General features: G+C 46.5%; 1 protein-coding gene across 2 annotated transcripts in view; it reads right to left on the reverse strand.

The window, feature by feature from the left end:
- Positions 1–18,721, reverse strand: part of LOC141981810 (vasoactive intestinal polypeptide receptor 1-like) — a 40,452-nt gene extending 21,731 nt beyond the window's left edge. For both annotated transcript variants that reach the window (XM_074943442.1, XM_074943441.1), the window contains exons 1-3: positions 18,627–18,721; positions 4,878–4,977; positions 1,017–1,124 (exon numbers count right to left, since the gene is read on the reverse strand). In XM_074943442.1, the coding sequence (XP_074799543.1) occupies positions 1,017–1,124; positions 4,878–4,977; positions 18,627–18,659 (241 nt within the window). In that variant the 5' untranslated portion in view covers positions 18,660–18,721. The remainder of the gene's footprint in view (positions 1–1,016; positions 1,125–4,877; positions 4,978–18,626) is intronic.
- Between the last annotated feature and the right edge of the window lie 1,353 nt (positions 18,722–20,074).

The raw sequence follows: 20,074 nt of genomic DNA on the forward strand, positions 1-20,074 counted from the left end.
AGTGCTTCTGTTTTCCAAATTTTGGGCTGCTAAAATGGGCAAAATTAGGAAGAGTTTTATTTTTTCTAAGCTACTATCCATAAGGGCTAAATATGTCCTTTGTATTTGTGTATGTAGTTTCTACTACTTTCAATACCACTGCAAGGACCAGTGCATTCCCTAGATGATTGCAAAAATCACTCTCTACTGACTTCATTCCATCTCTTGGCAAACGGCTGTGATCAGACCAGATCAGAATGGGCAAAGGGATTGTGAAGGCATAGCTGTCAAGTGGAGGTATTCATGTACTGAAAGATCAATGGTTCATCCAGTCCATTATCTGGTCATGGACATTGCTGCATGTAGGATACATTAGAGCAGTGCTACTCAAAGTGGTGGTCCGCGGACTGGTGCCGGTCCGCGAGCCATCGGCTGCCGGTCTCCGCGCACATTGGAAAAAAAGTTTGCCGGCCCCCCACATCAGAAAGCTTGAGAAGCACTGCATTAGAGAAACCCGCTCCAAAAATGTGCCTAATGAATGTATGTAACCCTGAAAAAGAATTCTTCCTGACACCAGTAATCTCAAGCCCTGATAGTAGTGGCAGATTACTGCATATGCCAATGGGGCCCAGGCCCAGGGGCCCCAGTCGATTTGGGGCCCCCAGAAAAATCTCCCTCCATCGCAGCCCCAGAGCAAAGCTTCTCCAGTCTCGGTGCCACAGTGGGTGGGGAGGGGCACGGAAAGGAGTGATTGGGGGCGGGGCTGCAGGGGAAGGGGCGGAATGGGGGCGGGGCCATGGGCAGACTGGGGAAGGGTCTGCAGGGGAAGGGTGGAACGGAGGGGGATCATGGGTGGAACAAGGTGGGGTCGCAGGCAGAAGTGGGGGGCAGGGCCACAGTTCTGGTGCCGGGTCCCCCTCACTTGCTCCAGCCCAGGGCCCTAGATCTTGCATGAATGTTGATTGTCTTAGTATCTCAGCCATTATGCATATTTTTAAATGGCTAGGAATGTTAATAATAGGAAAAAGCATTCTTGCCGTGTACGTTGGTGATTTCTTCAAAGAAACCGGGACATGCAACTTTTACCACTTCTCCAAAAGTGGCTTTGGGCCAGCAACTCAGTCCATCCCAATCCCCTGGGCATCCTGGAAAGAAAGAGAGTCTGAAATTAAAGAGACACCTGCAGAATGAGGCATTTCAAAAGTCTTGCAATCGCTTACGGAAAGATTGCCTGTGTCTTTATCAGTGGACCAAGTGCAAGACTCAGCTGCAGTTCTTACTTAGCCCAGATTCACAATGACATGGTGTGATGCTGGCAGACCAGGTGCCAGCTCTTGCCAAGGCTTTAGGAGTGTGTTAGTAACTGGTTAAGATGGGTATTGGGCTTATAACAATGTCTTTAGTGTTCAGACTTTATGAAATGCTTGTAAATTGCTATATGCATTCATCTCACTTATATTTTCTTTATCACCTGTGTGGCAAATTGCCGGTACCATTATGATGGGTCCTACACTTCCTCTTCTTGGGGGTTAGGGGGGGTGTTCAGGGAGCAGTTTCCTGCCCCTGAACTAGGGAATTTACTGTCCCACTAGTAACCCAGAGAAGGGTAGTGGAGAGGGAGGGACCCGGGCCCGCCCTCTACTCTGGGTCCCAGCCCAGGGGCTCTAGGGATAGTGGTAAACCACTTGAACTAGTGCTTCCTTCCCCTGGGCTACTTCCCTCTCCTGCTCTTCAGCTTGTGGAGCTTCCTGCCCTCTCTCTCTGCACAAGCCAGGTGTCTCTTTACCTAGGGTCTTGGTCTTCTAGCCAGCCACGGCACTTCTCCAAACTCTCCTCTACTTCAACTCCTCCAAACTGCTCTCTACTCCAACTCCTTCCCCTCGCTGATTGAAGCAGGGGGTTTTATCAGGTAACTAGCGTCAGGTGCTCTAATTGGCTTCAGGTGCTCTTAATTAATCTATAGAAACCTTTCTTCCCTCTACAGGCAATAAGGCTTCTCCTCATCCTGGGACTTACATATCTCTCCTATATCACTCGCGGGCTGCCTTCTGGCCACGCTGTATCACACCTGCTATAAGGAAATATTTACATTTTTGCCTGTAACTGAAAAAAATGTTTGCTCTGAAACTGTGAACCCAGTCAGAAGGGACCATCTCCTGCACAACAAGAAGGCCTATCAAAACTAAATGGGCCATTGTGGGACATCACAATACAAAGACTTTGTTCATTACCCTCTTGCACCCATGAAGAGACTACGTGCAAAAGGGCTCATCCCATCAGCTTACATTGTGGAAGAAGGAAATAAAAATCGCTGACAAGAAATTTTTTTCATTTCTTTTGCTGTCTGGCCTCTCCCGTGAGAGCTACTAAAGAGAAGCATAGATTAAACTGGGTTAGCCGTAAAAGAAATTTGGAGCTGACAGATTCCTGCAACTCTGTCACCTTGTAAAACCATAGTGTACCTCAGTTGTGAATATATGCTTGCCTGCTTTAACATGGTAATAACTCGTTTATTTTCTTAGTTAATAAATCCTTAGATAGTTTACCATAGAATTGGCTACAAATATTGTCTTTGGTGGGAGATCTAAGGTACAAATTGATCTGGGGTAAGTGACTGGTCCTTTGGGACTGGGAGTAACTAGAATATTTTGTGATCTTTGTTGTATACCAACCATCTATCACTAAGTCCAGCTTGCCTGGGTGGCAAAATAGACTAGATTGCTTAAGGGGACTGTCTGTGACTCCATGGTAAGACTATATTAGTGCTTTAGGAGTTCACACTTGCTACTGGTGAAATATAATTCTAGAACACACAACCAATTTGGGATCTCTGTCCTGCTTTTTAACAGTCTGCTGTAAGTTTGGCACTTACAGTCATGAGCCACTCTGGGCACCATGACACATGATTGTGCTAAATCCCATGCAGCTCCACAAATTTAGTAGGACGTTGTTTTTCTATTTTACAGTCATGGACACAGTATCTCACATACCTTTTTCATCTCATCTGTATCTTTTCTTTTTTTGAGAAAATGGACATAAGAGCAGGGGTGAAAGTAAAATACAGCTCTTACCAGTACGGGGCCCACTCTGCCCTCTCCCGGAAGGGGCAGGGCCTCAGGTGAAAGGGGCGGGGCCAGGGGTGAAAGTAAGTTACATTTCTTACCAGTGCAGTCCAAACGCAAGCAACCCACCTCTCCTACATACTTCATGGATCCCTCCCACTGCATGACTTAGATATAGAAAATAAAGCTACTCCTACTCCTACCAGTACTGTCTGTAACAAAACTTTAATATTGGAATAAGCCTGAAAAAAGTGAAGATTCACTGTCACATTTTTCTCCTTGTCCTCCCTCCTCCTTCAGCCAGGCTGCCGACACGGCTAGGCTCCGTGCTTCCCCTCCCCTAAACTGGCACTCAGCAGGGGCTGCAGTGGCTCCCCTCTATCTTGCAGCCGGGAGAAGGGGGACTGGCTGAGGGAGAAGCCTGCCCAGGACACCTGCTGCCTGCTTAGAAACAGTTTAAACTCAGCTGTTCACTCCGCGGTTCAGCCCGTGGGTTAAGGGGCCATTTCTGACATCCTTGTTAATTTCACTCACCATTGTTGGGGTATTAGATTTGAACTTGGAAATGGTTCCTGATTTTGATTGTATTTTTTGTGTATTATACTATTGGAGATCGCCTCATCCAGGGGGGCAGAAAAGAACTGCCCCGCCTTGGTCACCACCCTCCACCCAACAACGGTGAGTGAAATTAACAAGGATGCCAGAATTGGCCCCTAATCCCGCGGTCTGAACCGCGGAGGGAGCACCTGAGTTTTAAACTGTTCTTATGCAGGTGGCAGTCGTCCTGGGCAGGCGTCTCCCTCAGCCAGTCCCCCTGCAAGCTAGAAGGGAGCCGCTGCAGCTGCTACTGAGTGCCAGGCGGGGGAAAGCGCGGCGCCTACCTGCCTTCCGCAGCCTGGCTGGAGAAGGAGAGGGAGAGAAACAACAAACAAATGTGACAGTGAGTTGTCCCTTTCCAAGCTTTTATTAGCTCTGAGTTTAAACTGTTTGTTATGTAGCCAAAAGAGGGGAAAGTAAGCCAGTACTGAATGCTCCACTTATTTGCTGGTACGCTGCTGCACCTTTCCTTACCGGTACTCTGTACCTGCCCAGACCGGCTTACTTTCACCTCTGCATAAGAATCAAGCAACTGCAATCCTAACTGTACCATCATCTTGAAAAATGGTAGTCAGTAAAACAAAACTGGGCAACAAGAAAAATCGCTAATGGATTTCTCCTCACATCACATCCGTAAGGTATGGGAATAATAGTAATTTCCTCTTACAGGTGGGAAACTGAGACACAGAAAGGCTAAATGATTAGCCCAGAGTCTCACAGGAAGTCGTGATGGGGGAATGAACCCAGGTCTCTTAAGTCGCAGGTTAGTACCTCAGGTTCAGTTCACTTCCCTACTCTATCACAGACATCCTATGAGAGCCTGGACTAGTCCGTTAGACTTTCTGTGCCTCAGTTTTGTTCTGTGAAATGGGAATAATAGTAACTGCCTACTTACTGGGGCGATGTGAGGATAGCATAAATTCAGCTCCATGGAAGCCAATGGACGTGTGACAAATTACCCAGCAGAGGATGTGCCCCCCCGAAGGTTATACTGGCTATGAATGTAAGCAATGGACAAATAAAGTGTAGTATCAACACAAAACACCACTACAATCAAAAAGAAAAAAGAGATGCTTCAAGATACAAGTTCTTTACAGAGCACAAGTGATGAGAAAAATCAGGCCAAACCTTCCAAAACTTTACTCAAGAGAGCAGGCCTTGCTTATGCAGCTAGCCCTATTGAAGTCAAGCACAGACTGCTCATGTCAGGTTTTGCAGCAGAGGGCCTATGTCTCTTACCTTTTAAGATGGGTAAAGTAGCTTCATTTTTTTCTAAACATAGAGCCTGGTCTTTCACCACCTGTTGGAATATCTTGCATTCCGGATGGATAGAAGCAACCTGGGCAAGAGATAGGTAGAAATGGTGGGTGTGATTTAACAGGTTCCATGGTGAATAACTCTCCCCTTTGCTGACAAATTCTTAAGAATCTTAATGCAGTTGTTGGAGGAATACACCCTGGAGCTTGATATTAGATTCAAAATTAGACAGAGGTGCCAACTTTCTGATTTCCCCGGGGGTGCTTGACCCCTGCTGATCAGCGGCGGGCGGGAGGCGCTGGGGGAGGAGCTGATTGGTGGGGCCCTCCAATGGGTGCTGAGCACCCACTATTTTTACCCGTGGGTGCTCCAGCCCCGAAGCACCCACGGAGTCGGTGCCTATGAATTGAGGCTGTGAGCGCTTTGGGGGCAGGGACTCTGCTTCTGCTCTGTGTTTTTGCAGTGCCTAGTGCAATGGGATCCCAATCCCAACTGGGGCCAGTACAATACAAGTGATCAGCAACCGCAATTCCATCAGGGAGGAGCCATGGCATGGAGTCATGGGTCTGAGCACATGTGTTTCTATCAATGGCCATGATGGGCCATTACACAGAAGATGGGCAGCGGTAAGTAAAGTAGTAGAAGAGTTTTTCATTATGGTCTGAATTCTGATATACATTTTACATTAATATAACAAACGGCTGTGAACGCTGCATTCCCTGGGGACACCCTCCCCCCCACTAAAGTCAGCAAGAGACTTATGGGGATGCAGTGAAAAATCTCCAGCTATTTAAAAACGTAGTGTAAATGTATACATCAGCAAAAATGAGGGGTATCCATACGCTCACAACATTGAGGTTCAGCTGAAAGAGGAGAAATCATAGTTAAGAACAGTGCAAAAAAGTGGTATTCATGGCCATGACTTGATCTAGATGGCCCTCGCCACGGTGATATCAGTTCACAATCATTTATGGATTTTTAGCCTCACAACACCCTGAGGTTAGGGTGACCACCTTTTCAAAAGGCAAAAGCAGGACATAAGTAGGAGCCCTGCCCCCCTCTGTGGCTCCGCCCCCTGCTCCTCCTCTTCCCCCTCCCAAGCCCTAGCCCCCTGTGGAGGGCCTGGGGGCCCAAGAGCAAGCCCCGGCCTGTGTCCCCACCCCCCAGGGCATGCCACCTAGGGCAGGGTAGGGACACAGTGGCCTGGACTCTCTGGGCAGCTCTTACTACTCCCAGCTGCAGCTTCCGGCCTGGCCAGGGGGCAGGGCCGTGGGGGGGAGAGGAAGAGCAGGGGATGGGGCCTCATAGTGAGGGGGTGCTAATGCCCACCTCAGTCCCCCCTCTCCCCCCGCTCTCCCAGGGAAGAGACTGGCGCTGCCCCTAAGCCTCGGGCAGGTGTGGAGCTACTCTGCAAGGAATTTGGGACAATTCAGTCCAGGACCGGGACTTGAACACTGTATTTCGGGACTGTTCCACCAAATTCAGGATGGGTGGTCCCCACTGCCTGAGGTACTCCTCCCATTTCATAGACATAGAGGGCCTGATTCTCCACTCTCTTTCACTGGTGTGAAACCAGAGTAACTCCATGGAACTCAGTGGAGTTACACAGCGTAAAACCAGTATAAGTGATAGGAGTATTAGAAGCAGAGTATCTGAGTGCTACATATTGATAGCACCAAAAGTTTCATTCAGCTGAAGCCACTGGGACCATATGAGTGAATAAGGCAACACGATTTGGCCTTTTGCAAGCTGGCCTATTTAAAACACACCCAGAAGCACTGAAAATGCTGATTTAATCTAAGTGATAGATTGCAGATTTACCGAGACATTTCTGAAGAACACTGTAAGCCACCCTAAGCCCCTAAGTAAAAGTCTTGTCTTTTATTATACCAATCCTGACATTACCACTACACTGGGTCTCTTTTGCAGTCACAGGAAGTTGATTTATAGACTTATGGAATGTTGTCAATACACGGCGCAATTTAATGGGAAATCAGGATTCTGTTTTTAGCCTGAATGGAAATTTTACTGCCCACATAAACAGTTAAAACTGCACAATAATCTCCACCTAGAGAAAAGGGCAAGACTTCATCTTTAAAAATCCTTTGCAAGAACACCTACATTTGGGGCTTTAAAGGACTGTGTGCCTTTTAAACATGTGGCATTTGCGATGGCTCACATATTAGAATGGAAAGAGAATGAAAGAGTTAACGTGAAAAGAAAACAAAGACACACTCTAAACAATGGTTATTTTTCACCCATTGTGCTTTGAGAATGGGCAACCTTAAATATATTTTTTTTAAAATCAGCATGATCAACTCCTAAAATAACATCTCTTGTTATTGTACATTAGGAATACGCTTCTGAATTTAGTCTCTAAGGTGCCACAAGTACTCCTTTTCTTTTTCTGAATTTGCTATTATTCAGAATCCAACACAATGCTTCTTTAATTTTTTATATTTTCCACTATATTGCATTTTGCACTGCCCTGGCACAACAAACAACTTTAGAAGCAGTAATAAAATGATTACTATGAAAATCAACCGCAATTTACATTTAAAAAAACAACAACCTTTCAGTGGTTTGGCTGGAAATAAGCTGTTTCTTCAGCTCCTAAAGTGTTTGTAACTGGTTGTTGATAATGGGAAATTGTTTATAGTTGGGATATTTTTACGCAGGGTGTTCGAAAGTCATAGGCGTGCAATGCAATTTATTTTGCGTAGAGAATCCTTTCTCTGACATATCACAAAATGAAACCAGTTGGCAGCCAATGTCATCATTATATAGGGCTAGCTTCTGTCCCCCTTACACCGAGTAGAACCTAATTCTGAAAACGGTCCCACTGATGGGAATGGGACTACTTGCAGAATATGGTACTGTTCAACATAAGAGTGAATCAGGTCCTTAGCATTTAATGTTTATATGGCACCATAAGCTTGCATGGAGGTAAAAGAAATAGTCCCTGTACTAATGTGCAGACCGTGAACACGATAGGACCCGAATTACATTGTTCCGTCTGGTAAGTGGAGTTGTGTGTGTCATATATGAATGCATTGCCAGTACCCTTCCCCTCCTCCCCATTCCTATCACTCTGAGCTAGGGTGACAGAAAGCAAGTGTGAAAAATCAGGACAGGAGGTGGTGGGTAATTGGTGCCTATATCAGACAAAGCCCTGAATATTGGGACTGTCCCTATAAAATTGGGACATCTGGTCAACTTACTGTGAGCATTAATCTGAGATCAGGTGGGTTTGCTGGACATTTTAGCACTTGATCCACTTCCTGCAAGAGAGATCCCCTTTCCTGTAGATGCAGCATGAACCTGCCTTATCATCTTGATGGGGCATGACCTGCTGGAATTCTAAACTCAATGGTTCAATGATTTCCCCAGTGCAGTAGTTTGCATGGGTCTATCTCAGCTCCAGTATAATGCAAGTCTATCGTCAGGATTAGGTGGGTCTCTTTGGGAATTAAGATGCTCTGTATTTGAGTATCTATCAAATTCATGCATGGTATTCTAAGGCAGCTGTCACTATGCTATCCCTACCAAAGGTGGAAACCTGATTATGTTCCAGGCTGCTGTTGCTCCTCCTCTCCCTTACCCCATTCCACTGCTACCAGAACAGGTCGTCTTTAGGTGTTATCTTGTTCAGTTATTTTAAAAAAAGTTGTGGCCCCTTGGCCATTAGCATCTGTCTTCGTTGGTCCCTGCTAGGAGTTTGGCCCGTACGCAAGAGTTAACTAGAGCTGGTAGGAAAATGGGGGTTTTATATGCAGAAAAATTCTACAAAATAATATAAAAATATTCAGTTTCATCAAAAATTTTCCACAGATAAATTCAAATGTTCATCAAAAAAACTAAAAAATCCAAATCTTCTGCACAAAAACTACAAGATTTTGTCAAGAACATCAAAACAATATTTCATGCCAGGTTGACCCAAATTGAAATATTTTGGATTGCTAAACGGAGTCAGAATATTTCAATTCAAGGATGGTTCAGTATTAGACTGTGTCCACATGTGTTGCTGTGATACCTCATGGGAGTTGTACTTTGGGTGCATCAGCCTCCCATTTCCCCCCGTGGGTGAGGATCCCTGGCCAGACTATATCTCCCCTGGACTATAGGGGAAAGGGGGAGAGAACCCTTTGCTATCCATCACTGAAGGGACAAAATGGGCCAGCATTCTTAAAATCTGTGAAAGGTGGACCCCTCAGCCGTGTGGGCTGAGGATGCTGAGAACTGACTGTAGGTGAGATGTTGCCTGAGACCAGGATTATAATATGTTAAATTTCAGACACTAGAAAGTGTGTTTGAGTTTGTTTTATTTCCATCCATTTTCTGTTTCTATCATCTCTGCTTAATATCACTTAAGTCTCTGTTCTTTAGTAACAAGCTGATTCTTGCTCTATTATAAACCTGCCTCAGTGCGGTACATTAAAGTGACTTGCGGGTCCTCAGCTAAACGAAAGGCTGTGTGGATTCTGTCTCTTTGGAGACAGCGGACTCGGAATTTCTGGGAGTGGCCAGTGTGACAGACTGGACACTGCAGAGAGATGCCTCTGGGTAACTGGGGAACACTGAATGTTGCCTGCAAGGCAAGGATTAGCCTGGCAGAGTCTCCTGGAGTTTGCTGGCACGCAGACAGCCTGGTGAGGCAGGAAGCTGTCAGACAGTTTAAGCGCCAGCACAGCTCTCTGCTGCAGAATCAGAGAGGTAACATAGTGGCTTATGTTTCTGGGCTCCCTGAGGAGAGCGTCACAAGTGCATCATGGGAGATGTATTTAGGCAGTAAGTCCAGCCTATCGAGGAAAAATAGAGGCATGATGCTCTTGAACGCCAATTCTTAGAAGGCACCACAGTAGCTGCTCAGGAGGGTGTGGGTTAAGGTCAAACGGAGCTGAAGTGAAACAGTTCAAATCAGGAACATCAAAACATTTTGTTTTGACAGCAAAGGTGAAAACAAAGTGTTTTGATATCTCTGAATTGACATTTTTGGTTTTCGGCCAAAAATGTTTGGCTGATGGAGTTTAGTCAAAAACTGTTTGGTTTTCAGGGGTTTGTGTTTTTCAATAAAAAGCCAAAGATTGCCATGGAAAGCAGCCACTTTTTTCAATACATAAAGCAAATGAAGGGGGGTTGAAACCCCCATTTCCCATTGAAAACCAGTTGCAGTGGAAAATATTCTGCCTGTTCTCATGTTACCGTCCCTTCTCTTGCAAAAAAAAAAAAAATCCAAGGAATTCTTTAATAGCTGCACATTTCATTTCAAAGAAAGTGTCTCCAAACCAAGTGTCCTAGCACCATGCTAGGATAGCTCAGTGCAGTCTTACCAGGAATAATGCCACCTTGTGCATCACCATCCCAAACTCTTTCTGTGTCTCTTAGGAAACTCCAGTCTGACTGTTGGCTAAGATCAATCATGCTAAGATTATGAGCAATTAGAACATCAACATTTTAACAAGGTGTTTCTTGTTATAAGCTACCATTTCAGAAATAAATTGCAAAATGTCTCTGTTTGTCAGGACGCCTAGTGGCCTTTGGCACGGACCATCCCATACGTTAAATATCATCATTGACCCGTCAGAGCTTGCAAATCACCACAAGTCCAACAGCAGCCCTACCTTTGGCCTGCCTAGAAACAAAATGATGTTGAAACAAACATGATGTTGGAGCTGTATGCTACCGAGCGGGTAGCCTTACTGAAAGCAAACACGGTTATACAAGAAGAGGGGGAAACATCCCTCAAAAATACAAAGCGTGATGATGTTAAACTAGCTGGCCTTCCTCGGGCTTTAAAAAAAAAAAAAAAGGTAAATTATTTTGCACTCAGAAAACCCTTCTGGCCAGAACATCGTCTGCTGTTGCTGACTGTCTCTCACTTGTACTTTACACAATACTTGGTTATTCATCTTAAATGATGAACAGTAACAATTTAGGGCTTCAGACTGCAAGCTGCTGCATGTCCACAATTCACAGTGGTCTCAATCCTTGTAAGGTACTTACATGGCCCCTGCAATCATTGTTTCTGAAGCCTTAGAAGCTTTGCTGTATTTATCCTCTCAGTACCCCTGTGTCCATTTTAGGGATGGGGAACTGAGGCACAGAGCAACTACGGGGCAGATTTGCAAAGGCATCTAGCTTCTGAAACCCAATGGGAGTGAAGCTCCTATATATCACGTGAGCCTTCAAATATCTACCCCTAAGTGACTTGCCCAGGTCACACAGGCAGCCTGTGTCAGAACAGGGACTTGAACTCAGGGACCTTAAGTCCAAAGCTACTGCCCTAACCACTGGGTCATCCTTCCATCTTCCTTCAGAAAGCTCAGCGTCGAACAAGGGCTGTCTACTTACAATAGGGATGGGTGTGATAGAAAATCCTAAACTAGAATCTGGCCTCGTAAATCTGTTGTATTCTTAACATCAAAATGCTTAGAATGCTGAAAACTCCAGCATTGTGCAAATAGAAAAGGACGTGATAATCTATTTGTTTGCTTTGTGAAGTGCCAGCTTGTCTGTATCAGAAGAGTAAAACCACACGCTGTATCACCTTGGGCTGGGATCCTTTCAGGTCTCATCAAATGAGCAATACCAAGTCTGGCAAGTGCTTGGATGGGAGACCTTCAAGAAACACCTGCCTACTTCAGGAGGCATTACCTACTCAGTTGGCAACTACCATAGAATCATAGAATATCAGGGTTGGAAGGGACCTCAGGAGGTCATCTAGTCCAACCCCCTGCTCAAAGCAGTGCCATTCCCCAATTTTTGCCCCAGATCCCTAAATGGCCCCCTCAAGGATTGAACTCACAACCCTGGGTTTAGCAGGCCAATGCTCAAACCACTGCGCTATCCCTCCCCCCAAACTTACCCTCACAGCCCAGCCAAACATAATGCCCCAAGGGCTGCTATGATGCCAAAAATGCAGTCTTTAGATGAGCCATACCACAGTGGTCCTGTCAACATGTGGCCATTAAAAATTCTTAGCACATTTTGAAAAAAGCAGGGCTGTGAACTCCGGGCTGGGATACATTCAATCTATCCTCAGAAAGTCAAGCCCCTGGACAATGTCTCAAACTGGGCACCTGACTTCACCAGTCCCTTTTGGCAACATAACCCAAAGTGTTTTGAATAAATGTGTAACCAAGTCTGGTTGGACGTTATTCACAAGCAGAAAAAAGGGCCACATTCATCAGATAAATTCATAGGCTGTAAGGCCAGAAGGAACCATTATGATGATCTAGTTCAGGGGTCTGAAACATGCGGCCCACGGAGTTATTTCCTGCGGCCCGCCATAGGCACCGACTCCACCGGCAGCCAAGCTCCCTCCCCCGCACCTCCCCTCCTCCACCCCCACCCCCAGCGTGCCGCGTCCCACTCCTCTGCTTACCTCCCCAAGCTTCCCGCCACCAAACAGCTGCTTGGCGGCGCTTAGCGCTTTCCAGGAGGGAGAGGGAGGAGCAGGGACTCGGCACACTCAGAGGAGGAGGCAGAGAAGAGGCAGGGCTGGGGCAGGGATTTGGGGAAGGGGTTGGAATAGGGGCAGTGAGGGAGCGGGGTTGGGGCGGGGACTTTGGGGAAGAGGTTGGAATGGGGCGGGGAAGGGGTGGGAAGAGGTGCGGCAGGGGCAGGGCCTCATGGACTAGATGAGCAGTCTGAGGTATGAAGTTCAGCATGTATGATTCTTTGCTGTGAGTAGTTGGGAAGAATGTTTGTTAAAAGTGGCAACGTATTTTGTATGAATAGTTACTTTAAAAAGTTCCTGCCATTACAGCTACATTGATAGACTGGTAGTATAGATCATCATCAGTGTTACTGACCACATAAGGAATAGTTACAGGTGTTTATATTTTATTAAAACCCCTCTTTGCATTACCGTTTTAAAAAAGTGAATACATTGACGTCTAATAGCATTCTATATTACTCTTCATTTTTTTCATTTTTGACTATAAATGTACTAGTCCTCATGTGGCCCTCATGGTGATTTGAGTTTGAGATCCTTGATCTAGTCTAACCACCTGCGGGACACAGACCTGAGAACCTCAGCCAAGAATTTCTGTATCAAGCCCAAAAATTGTTTGGTGTGAGTAGTTCTCATAGCTCTCATCCCCCACTGCACATGCAGCTCCAGTGTTGGGGGACAGCCTTTCTATATTTCTTCACCCCATCTCTCATTTCAAATCGCACCTGAAAACATCCCTTTCTTCCCTGGCTTGTACTCTTTTATTCCCCCCACCCCCTGCATGCCATAGCTCTGATGACCAAGTATTTTCATCCCCTTCACTTCCCCGTCCTCTCTTTATAACATGGCTGGAATGTACACCATCCATTGACAACTGTTTTGGAGGGTTTTTTAGCCCCATATGGTGTTTTGGGCCACAGGAAAAACATAGCAAAGACATTACCAAATTAAAGTCATATTATACTGAATGGCATATTTCACCCCCAAGTTTCTCTAGCAGCTGTCGGGGGTGTGTTCCAAGCATTGAGTGGAGAAGCCCTGGTGGGCCTATTGAACCACTCTTTAGAAAGCTCATTGTCATATGTTCTCCAGCAAATAGGACATTGTTTATGAGCTCATTGAGATTTGCCATAAAGCACAGTCCCCATTTCCCCAGTCTCTGCAAGGCCCTGAGTGCTATTTGTGGGGCAGAGAGCCTGATCCATAGACCACTGAAGTCAGCGGGAGAATTTCCATTGCCTTCCGTGGGTCATGGATCAAGCTGCGAGTGCCCCGAACTCACTTTGATTTCAGCTGAGCACCTTGCAGGACTGGGTCTGTCGTCACTGCAGCTCTGAAGTCCCTAGCACACTGTACACCCAGAGTAATTTGGGGGAGATTTTGAGATGTTACAGTGATTGTAACATGACTGTGCCCCAGGAAACCAGCCAGGTTCATTTCCCTTTCATATAAGGAGCTTTCATGGTACCTTTATGCACTGAGGAGTTGTCAAGGTTCCTTCCCCACTCTGAACTCTAGGGTACAGATGTGGGAACCTGCATGAAAGACCCCTAAGCTTATTCTTACCAGCTTAGGTTAAAAACTTCCCCAAGGTACAAACTTTGCCTTGTCCTTGAACCGTATGCTGCCACCACCAAGCATTTTAAACAAAGAACAGGGAAAGAGCCCACTTGGAGACATCTTCCCCAAAAATATCCCCCCAAGCCCTACATCCGCTTTCCTGGGGAAGGCTTGATAAGAATCCTCACCAATTTGTAAAGGTGAACACAGACCCAAACCCTTGGATCTTAAGAACAATGAAAAATCAATCAGGTTCTTAAAAGAAGAATTTTAATTAAAGAAAAGGTAAAAGAATCACCTCTGTAAAATCAGGATGGTAAATACCTTATAGGGTAATCAGATTCAAAACATAGAGAATCCCTCTAGGCAAAACCTTAAGTTACAAAAGACACAAAAACAGGAATATACATTCCATCCAGCACAGCTTATTTTACCAGCCATTAAACAAAAGAAAATCTAACACATTTTCTAGCTAGATTATTTATAGATTACTTACTAACTGTACAGGAGTTGTAAGGCTGCATTCCTGATCTGTTCTGGCAAAAGCATCACACAGACAGACCAAACCCTTTGTTTCCCCTCGCCTCCCTCCAGATTTGAAAGAATCTTGTCCCCTCATTGGCCATTTTGGGTCAGGTGCCAGCGGGGTTACCTTAGCTTCTTAACCCTTTACAGGTGAAAGGGTTTTGCCTCTGGCCAGGAGGGATTTTATAGCACTGTATACAGAAAGGTGGTTACCCTTCCCTTTATATTTATGACAGGAGTGTCCAGTGTGTAACTATAGTTACCACAAGGATATTCTAAGTGCACAATACCACCGGGAACCGAAGGGAGGTATCCATGGGCAGTCTCTTTATTAAGGTTAAGGTTAGGGTTAGGGTTAGGGTTAGGGTTATGAAAACATCGTATAGCATCTGTGCTGCCATCTAGAGGTCTGTCTGATAGGACCTAAAGTTGGGCCCTGTCAGCAGGTCACCACCCTGTGCATATCCTCATGGCAGGACACAGTGCTGCAGTTTCCTCGACAGAGTTTGCAGCCTCCCTTTAGCGGTTTATGGCTCAGCCCTCTGGCCAGGCCTTTGTGAAAGTTCAATACCCTCCCCTCCTCGGGGTAGTAGAGTCCAAAGGCACAGTGAGTCCCAAAACAAACACAAAATAAAGGAGTCTTTGGCCCTGCTGGGCTTAGTTCTCTGCCCCTCTGATGTTATTCATGCAGCTGCGCTCCCTCTGAGCTCAGCTCTCCGACCCCAGCCTTCTCCCCAGCTGGGACATTCCATACCTTGGCCTGTGTTACCACCATCAGCAGGTCCCTAATAAACCCAAAGAGTCTAGTGTCAGCCCAGCCTTCTCACCAAGGAAGCTCTGACCAGCCACAGTCCTACTCAGCTCAGATCAAGCCAGCTTCTCTCCCCAAGCACAAGCCGCTGGTCTGTTTTCCTTCCCAACCAGCTAGGACTGAGCCACGCTCTCCCGCTTTTCACAGGCCTGACTCCATTACAGGTGTGGCAGGCAAGGCTGATTACGCTCACCACTGTTCATTATCTCTTTCCAGCCCATATGGGGTTTGTTTACCCCACCACAGACCCTGTGTTGTTTTTTGGGTCTGTTTAAAGAGTCTATATATCGTTCTTTAGTTTCGCCAACTCTGGTGCGGAGCCATTCTCACAAACATAGACTTGACTGTTTGGGCTAAATGGAGTCACACTAGTATAAATGATGCTGATGGTATTTACTTAGTATGCTATTTGCTGCATGAGTCAGGAGTCTGTGCTGATGCCAGAACGCTACTATGAGGAGTTATATCCAAACCTACAGCTGCTTTGCTTTCTCAACTATGAGACCTTTTCCCCAGCTTGGTTTGGAAATTACAAAAGGTAGCACATCCCAATGGTTAAAGCTCTCAAATGAAGAAACTATGAAAGTTAGCCACACACTTCTAAAGCAGCAGAAGGGTTCCACCCTGAAGATTTGGGTCTAAAAATGGGTAAAGGTCCAGTGTGGTTCTCTCTTATCCAAACCATTCTGCCTACTGGTTCTGATTGGCAGTGAGCATCATGATCACAGCCTCTCTTTTTAAAATACTTTTTACTGACTACCCTTTGGGTTAGCGTCAAAATTCCTCCTTGTTGCTTGCTAGGTCTTACACAGACTTGGTCCAGAATGCTCGCTATGTAACCACATGTGTCCAGTCATTCTCCCCAGTCTGTTAATTAGGTTATTTCAGGAGTCTTTTTTGAGCGAACACGACGGGCTAGGGGGCATTTTCCGTGCGTTTTTCCTCTTTCTGAAGTTGATTACCTATGGAGTAAGACAAGCTGATTCACTGTCTGCCTTACAGATTTCATTTAAGCAATAACTTTTCGAGACTGTTTTTAAAGGTTGGAGCAAAGCTTGAATGTTTGTCGGTTGTATCAGATTATATCTAGTGATCTGATTATATCTCAACTGCATAGATCTATACATATAGATATATATGTACATAGATATGTGGCAATATATGCACATAAACCTTGTAGACATGCATATATGGACACATTGCTGTAGTCTGTATGTAAATATATACAACAGACATTTTCTAACTATAACCTGGAGGAAGAAATGAAAACATAGTGATTTGAATTTATCCCCAAGTAGGTCAAACATTTAATTACCACTGATACTTTAAAAAGGAAATCGCTGCCCAGTTTCCCCTCTCAGTATGCGTAATATCTGTTGCCATTAAAGGCCTGATCCTGTATTCAGTGCATACCCACAGCTCTCTGTGAAGAGGAATTTAAGGTGCACAAGGAACGGACGATGAGACTACAGAGGGAGTTAGGCATGTCCTACCAGCGGGGAGTGTCTCAGTCAGTCGAAGCTGTGTGTCTAACTTCCCATGAAATGCTTCATTAAGACATCTTTACACCTCAGTAGCAATCCCTCCTTTTTTACAATAATTACCTTTATTCCACTTTACTCGGTAAAAACGCTTTTTGGCTAAAGAGGCATGTGTAGGCCTGCGGATGGGGCATTCAATTGGTCTGTGGCCTTGTGCATGTCAAATCCCCTTTTTGTAACTCTGTTTCCCTTCCTGCCCCTGAGCGCAGACAATGTCTCTTGCTATGCATTTGCACAGCCCCTCGTACAGTGGGGTCCTAATCTCACTTGAGTGTCTAGATGCTACTGTCATGTGCATAAAGAATAGTTTTAGCACTCTTTTTGGCCTGGCTTTGCAAGGTGATGAACATCTCCTGAGAAGTAGCGAGTACTCAACTCTTACTGAAGTTGATGGGAATTGAGGGTGATCAGTGTCACATAGGAAGTTTTCATCATCTTGAATGATTGGGCCTCTAGTTTATTTTCATGCCTGGACAAATATTTGATCAGAGGATCCTTGTTGGAATTATTCTTCCACTCTACCTTGATCTTCTGGCAGAGGAAGGAAACATTTGCTTTCTCTAAACACCTTGTGGATCTGGGGTTTTTCTGCATTTCCTATTTAGAATCCAAAGTTTCTCCTCAATCAGTAAAAAATGACTGATACTTAGCTCACTGACTCTCCTAACAGATGCATCTGAGACTCAGGTGTGAGTGACAAAAATGATGCCAAAGACTATGTGGTACCTACAGATTGTCAAGCAGGAATTTCTGTCCTGTCTAATCCCATGGGACAAGTATGTTATGTCTGGTACTGTCTGTTACAATATTTTGAACAGATAAGATAATAACTGGCAGTGCACAGATGTGTGATCATTCACCCCAGCCATGCCTGACATGAAACAGGAAATTCTAATACCAAGCCCTGTTAACAGAGTTTATAAACACAGATTCAAATCCAGCACACAGGTGTTTCTGCTCACTGTGTGGGCATGTAGAAAGTGAGGCCAATGCCTCTGTGAATTTAGACATAGTATAGCACAACTTGGTGCTTGAGATCACTAAAGGTATTCAGCAAAACAGCATCCGTGCTCTATGGAACTGCATGTGCTCTGCACCTTCCTAAGGAAATACACACCTCTGTTATATTCTGGTTCTGCAGCAAAGTTCTCTTCCCCATGATCACTATAGCCCACGGAGGTCCCCTTCAGGCCACTTTAACTTGGGATGTGGATGCTTTGCATACTTTTCTGTTTTGTTGTTGTTGTTGTCTGGTTTTTTTACTGATTGGACAATATACAGCTAATCAAAGGCTTTATCAACCTTTAAATCATATGCAAAGCCTCCCCCGGGGAAGTGGAGCACTGGATAACTCTAACTTCTAAAGTCATTTTTTAAAATTTTTTTTTTAGCATTTGACAAATGAATCTCTCCTTTCTTCTGCCCTTTCTGGCTATTCCCAGCATGGTAGGGTTGGGGTTTTTTTGTTTCACCCCCTCCCGTCTTAGGATGACAGACACCACATCTGTACAACAACCACCAGACCCACAGGCGGATGTGAAAGATCCAGATGTGTAGGGAAGAGGGAAAGTGCCCCACCCAGATGTGAGCACAAGGGGGAGAAAGCCAGATGTGGGGACCGGAGCGCAAGTGCCCCATCCGGATGTGAGCCCCAGTGCCCCACCCAGATGTGGGCGCAAGGGGGAGAAAGCAAGATGTGGAGACCGGAGCGCAACTGCCCCATCCAGGTGCGAGCGCCCCCGGTTCTGGGATCCCCCCGCCGCCCGCCCGCGGCAGCCCTGCGCCCTGCATCCCTCCCTCCCCCGCGCAGCGCAGGGCGCACGGCGCAGGGCACTCACCAGCGGGAGAAGCGCCCAGGAGAAACACAGCATCTTCAGCAGCCGCTGGCGCGTCCTCTGAGCTCTGGCTGCCGGAGCCGGGGCTCAGCTCAGCCCTTCCCCACCTCCCAAGTCCCGCCCCTGCCTCCTCCGGATCACGCTGCAGCTCCCTCCCCAAGGGTCCTTCCCCAGCTCCCCTGCTCCTGGGGCTCCAGGCGAGTCCCGCTCCAAATCCTCCCAGCCTCCCCAGAGCTCCAGTCTCTCCTTACCTTGAGGCTGGGGGGGCCCTGGGTCCACCTGGATCCTGCCGAGGTTTGACACACACACACACACACACCCGGAGCCCCCGACTCAAAAACAAGGAACTGCTCCTTCTGCCCCCCAGAAAGCACCCCCCGCCCCCGCGCCCCATCAAGGCACTGCAAAAACCTGGCCCCGGACTCACCCTGCCCCAGAGGTGTTGGGCCGGGCACACACAGCAGCACTTGCTCTCTGTTCTGATGGCCTCTTGACTGGGTCCGTGGCCCAAATTTGCAGAGTCTGGCAGGAGCCAGCTGCCAGATCCCAGCTGTGGTGGCGCTGAGGGCGCCATTAGGTCTGGAGCTCTCGCGGGGCAGCTGGAGTTGCTGAGCTTGCTCCCTATGTAGGCAGTGAAATGTGGGAGATTAGGGCTAACACCCAGCAGGATCCCAGAGCTGGATCCATCCAGGGATCTGTCAGGCTTATGTCCTGATGCCTGGAATATACCAGAGCAATGGGAATCGTGATCCTTGTTTTCTATTTAGCCAGTGGGGTTTGGAGGAGAGGGGCAAAACACTGGCAGGACCCTGCGGTGTGCAGGGGCCAGAACTGGGTTTTTCCCCTATGGTTCTGCCAGGATCTGGAGTGTCTGGAACAGAAAGCGGAACTAGAGTTTCTCCTTTGATGGGACAATTTAGGGGCTTGGGTAGAACATATGGCAGGATCCAAGCAGATCCAGCTTTAACCCAAGCCCCCTGAATCTCTGCATCCTCCCCCACCCTTCCTAGTCCAACTCCTCCAAAGTCTCCCTCTCCCTCAGATCTCCTTGAGCCCACAAATTCTCACATCCTGTTAATTTTCCTGGGGCCTATAACCTCTTGTTCCTCTCAATACCTCCCTAAGCCCCAACATCTCCCAGAGAAACTCACCCAGCTGCCAAATTCTCCTCTCCCCACAACATGCCAGACTCTCCTTTCCCCCACCTGCAGGATCCTAAGCTCCCAAAACTTCCCTCCTCTGAGGACTTCAGGATGCCTCTAGCCTCATCCTTCATAAGATCCACTCCTCCCCCAAGCCTACAGTGGAATCGCTATGGGTGTAGCTCAGCACATAAGCACACTGAGCCATGCTGTATGGGGCCCTTTAAGATAAAATTGACTTCGGTGCTGATTTGCATGTCCTTAATTATTCATCCTCATCCACAGAGTTATGGGCGAGTGCGGAATTCA

The sequence above is a fragment of the Natator depressus genome, chromosome 2, assembly GCF_965152275.1.
Source record: "Natator depressus isolate rNatDep1 chromosome 2, rNatDep2.hap1, whole genome shotgun sequence".
Taxonomy (NCBI): Eukaryota; Metazoa; Chordata; order Testudines; family Cheloniidae; genus Natator; species Natator depressus.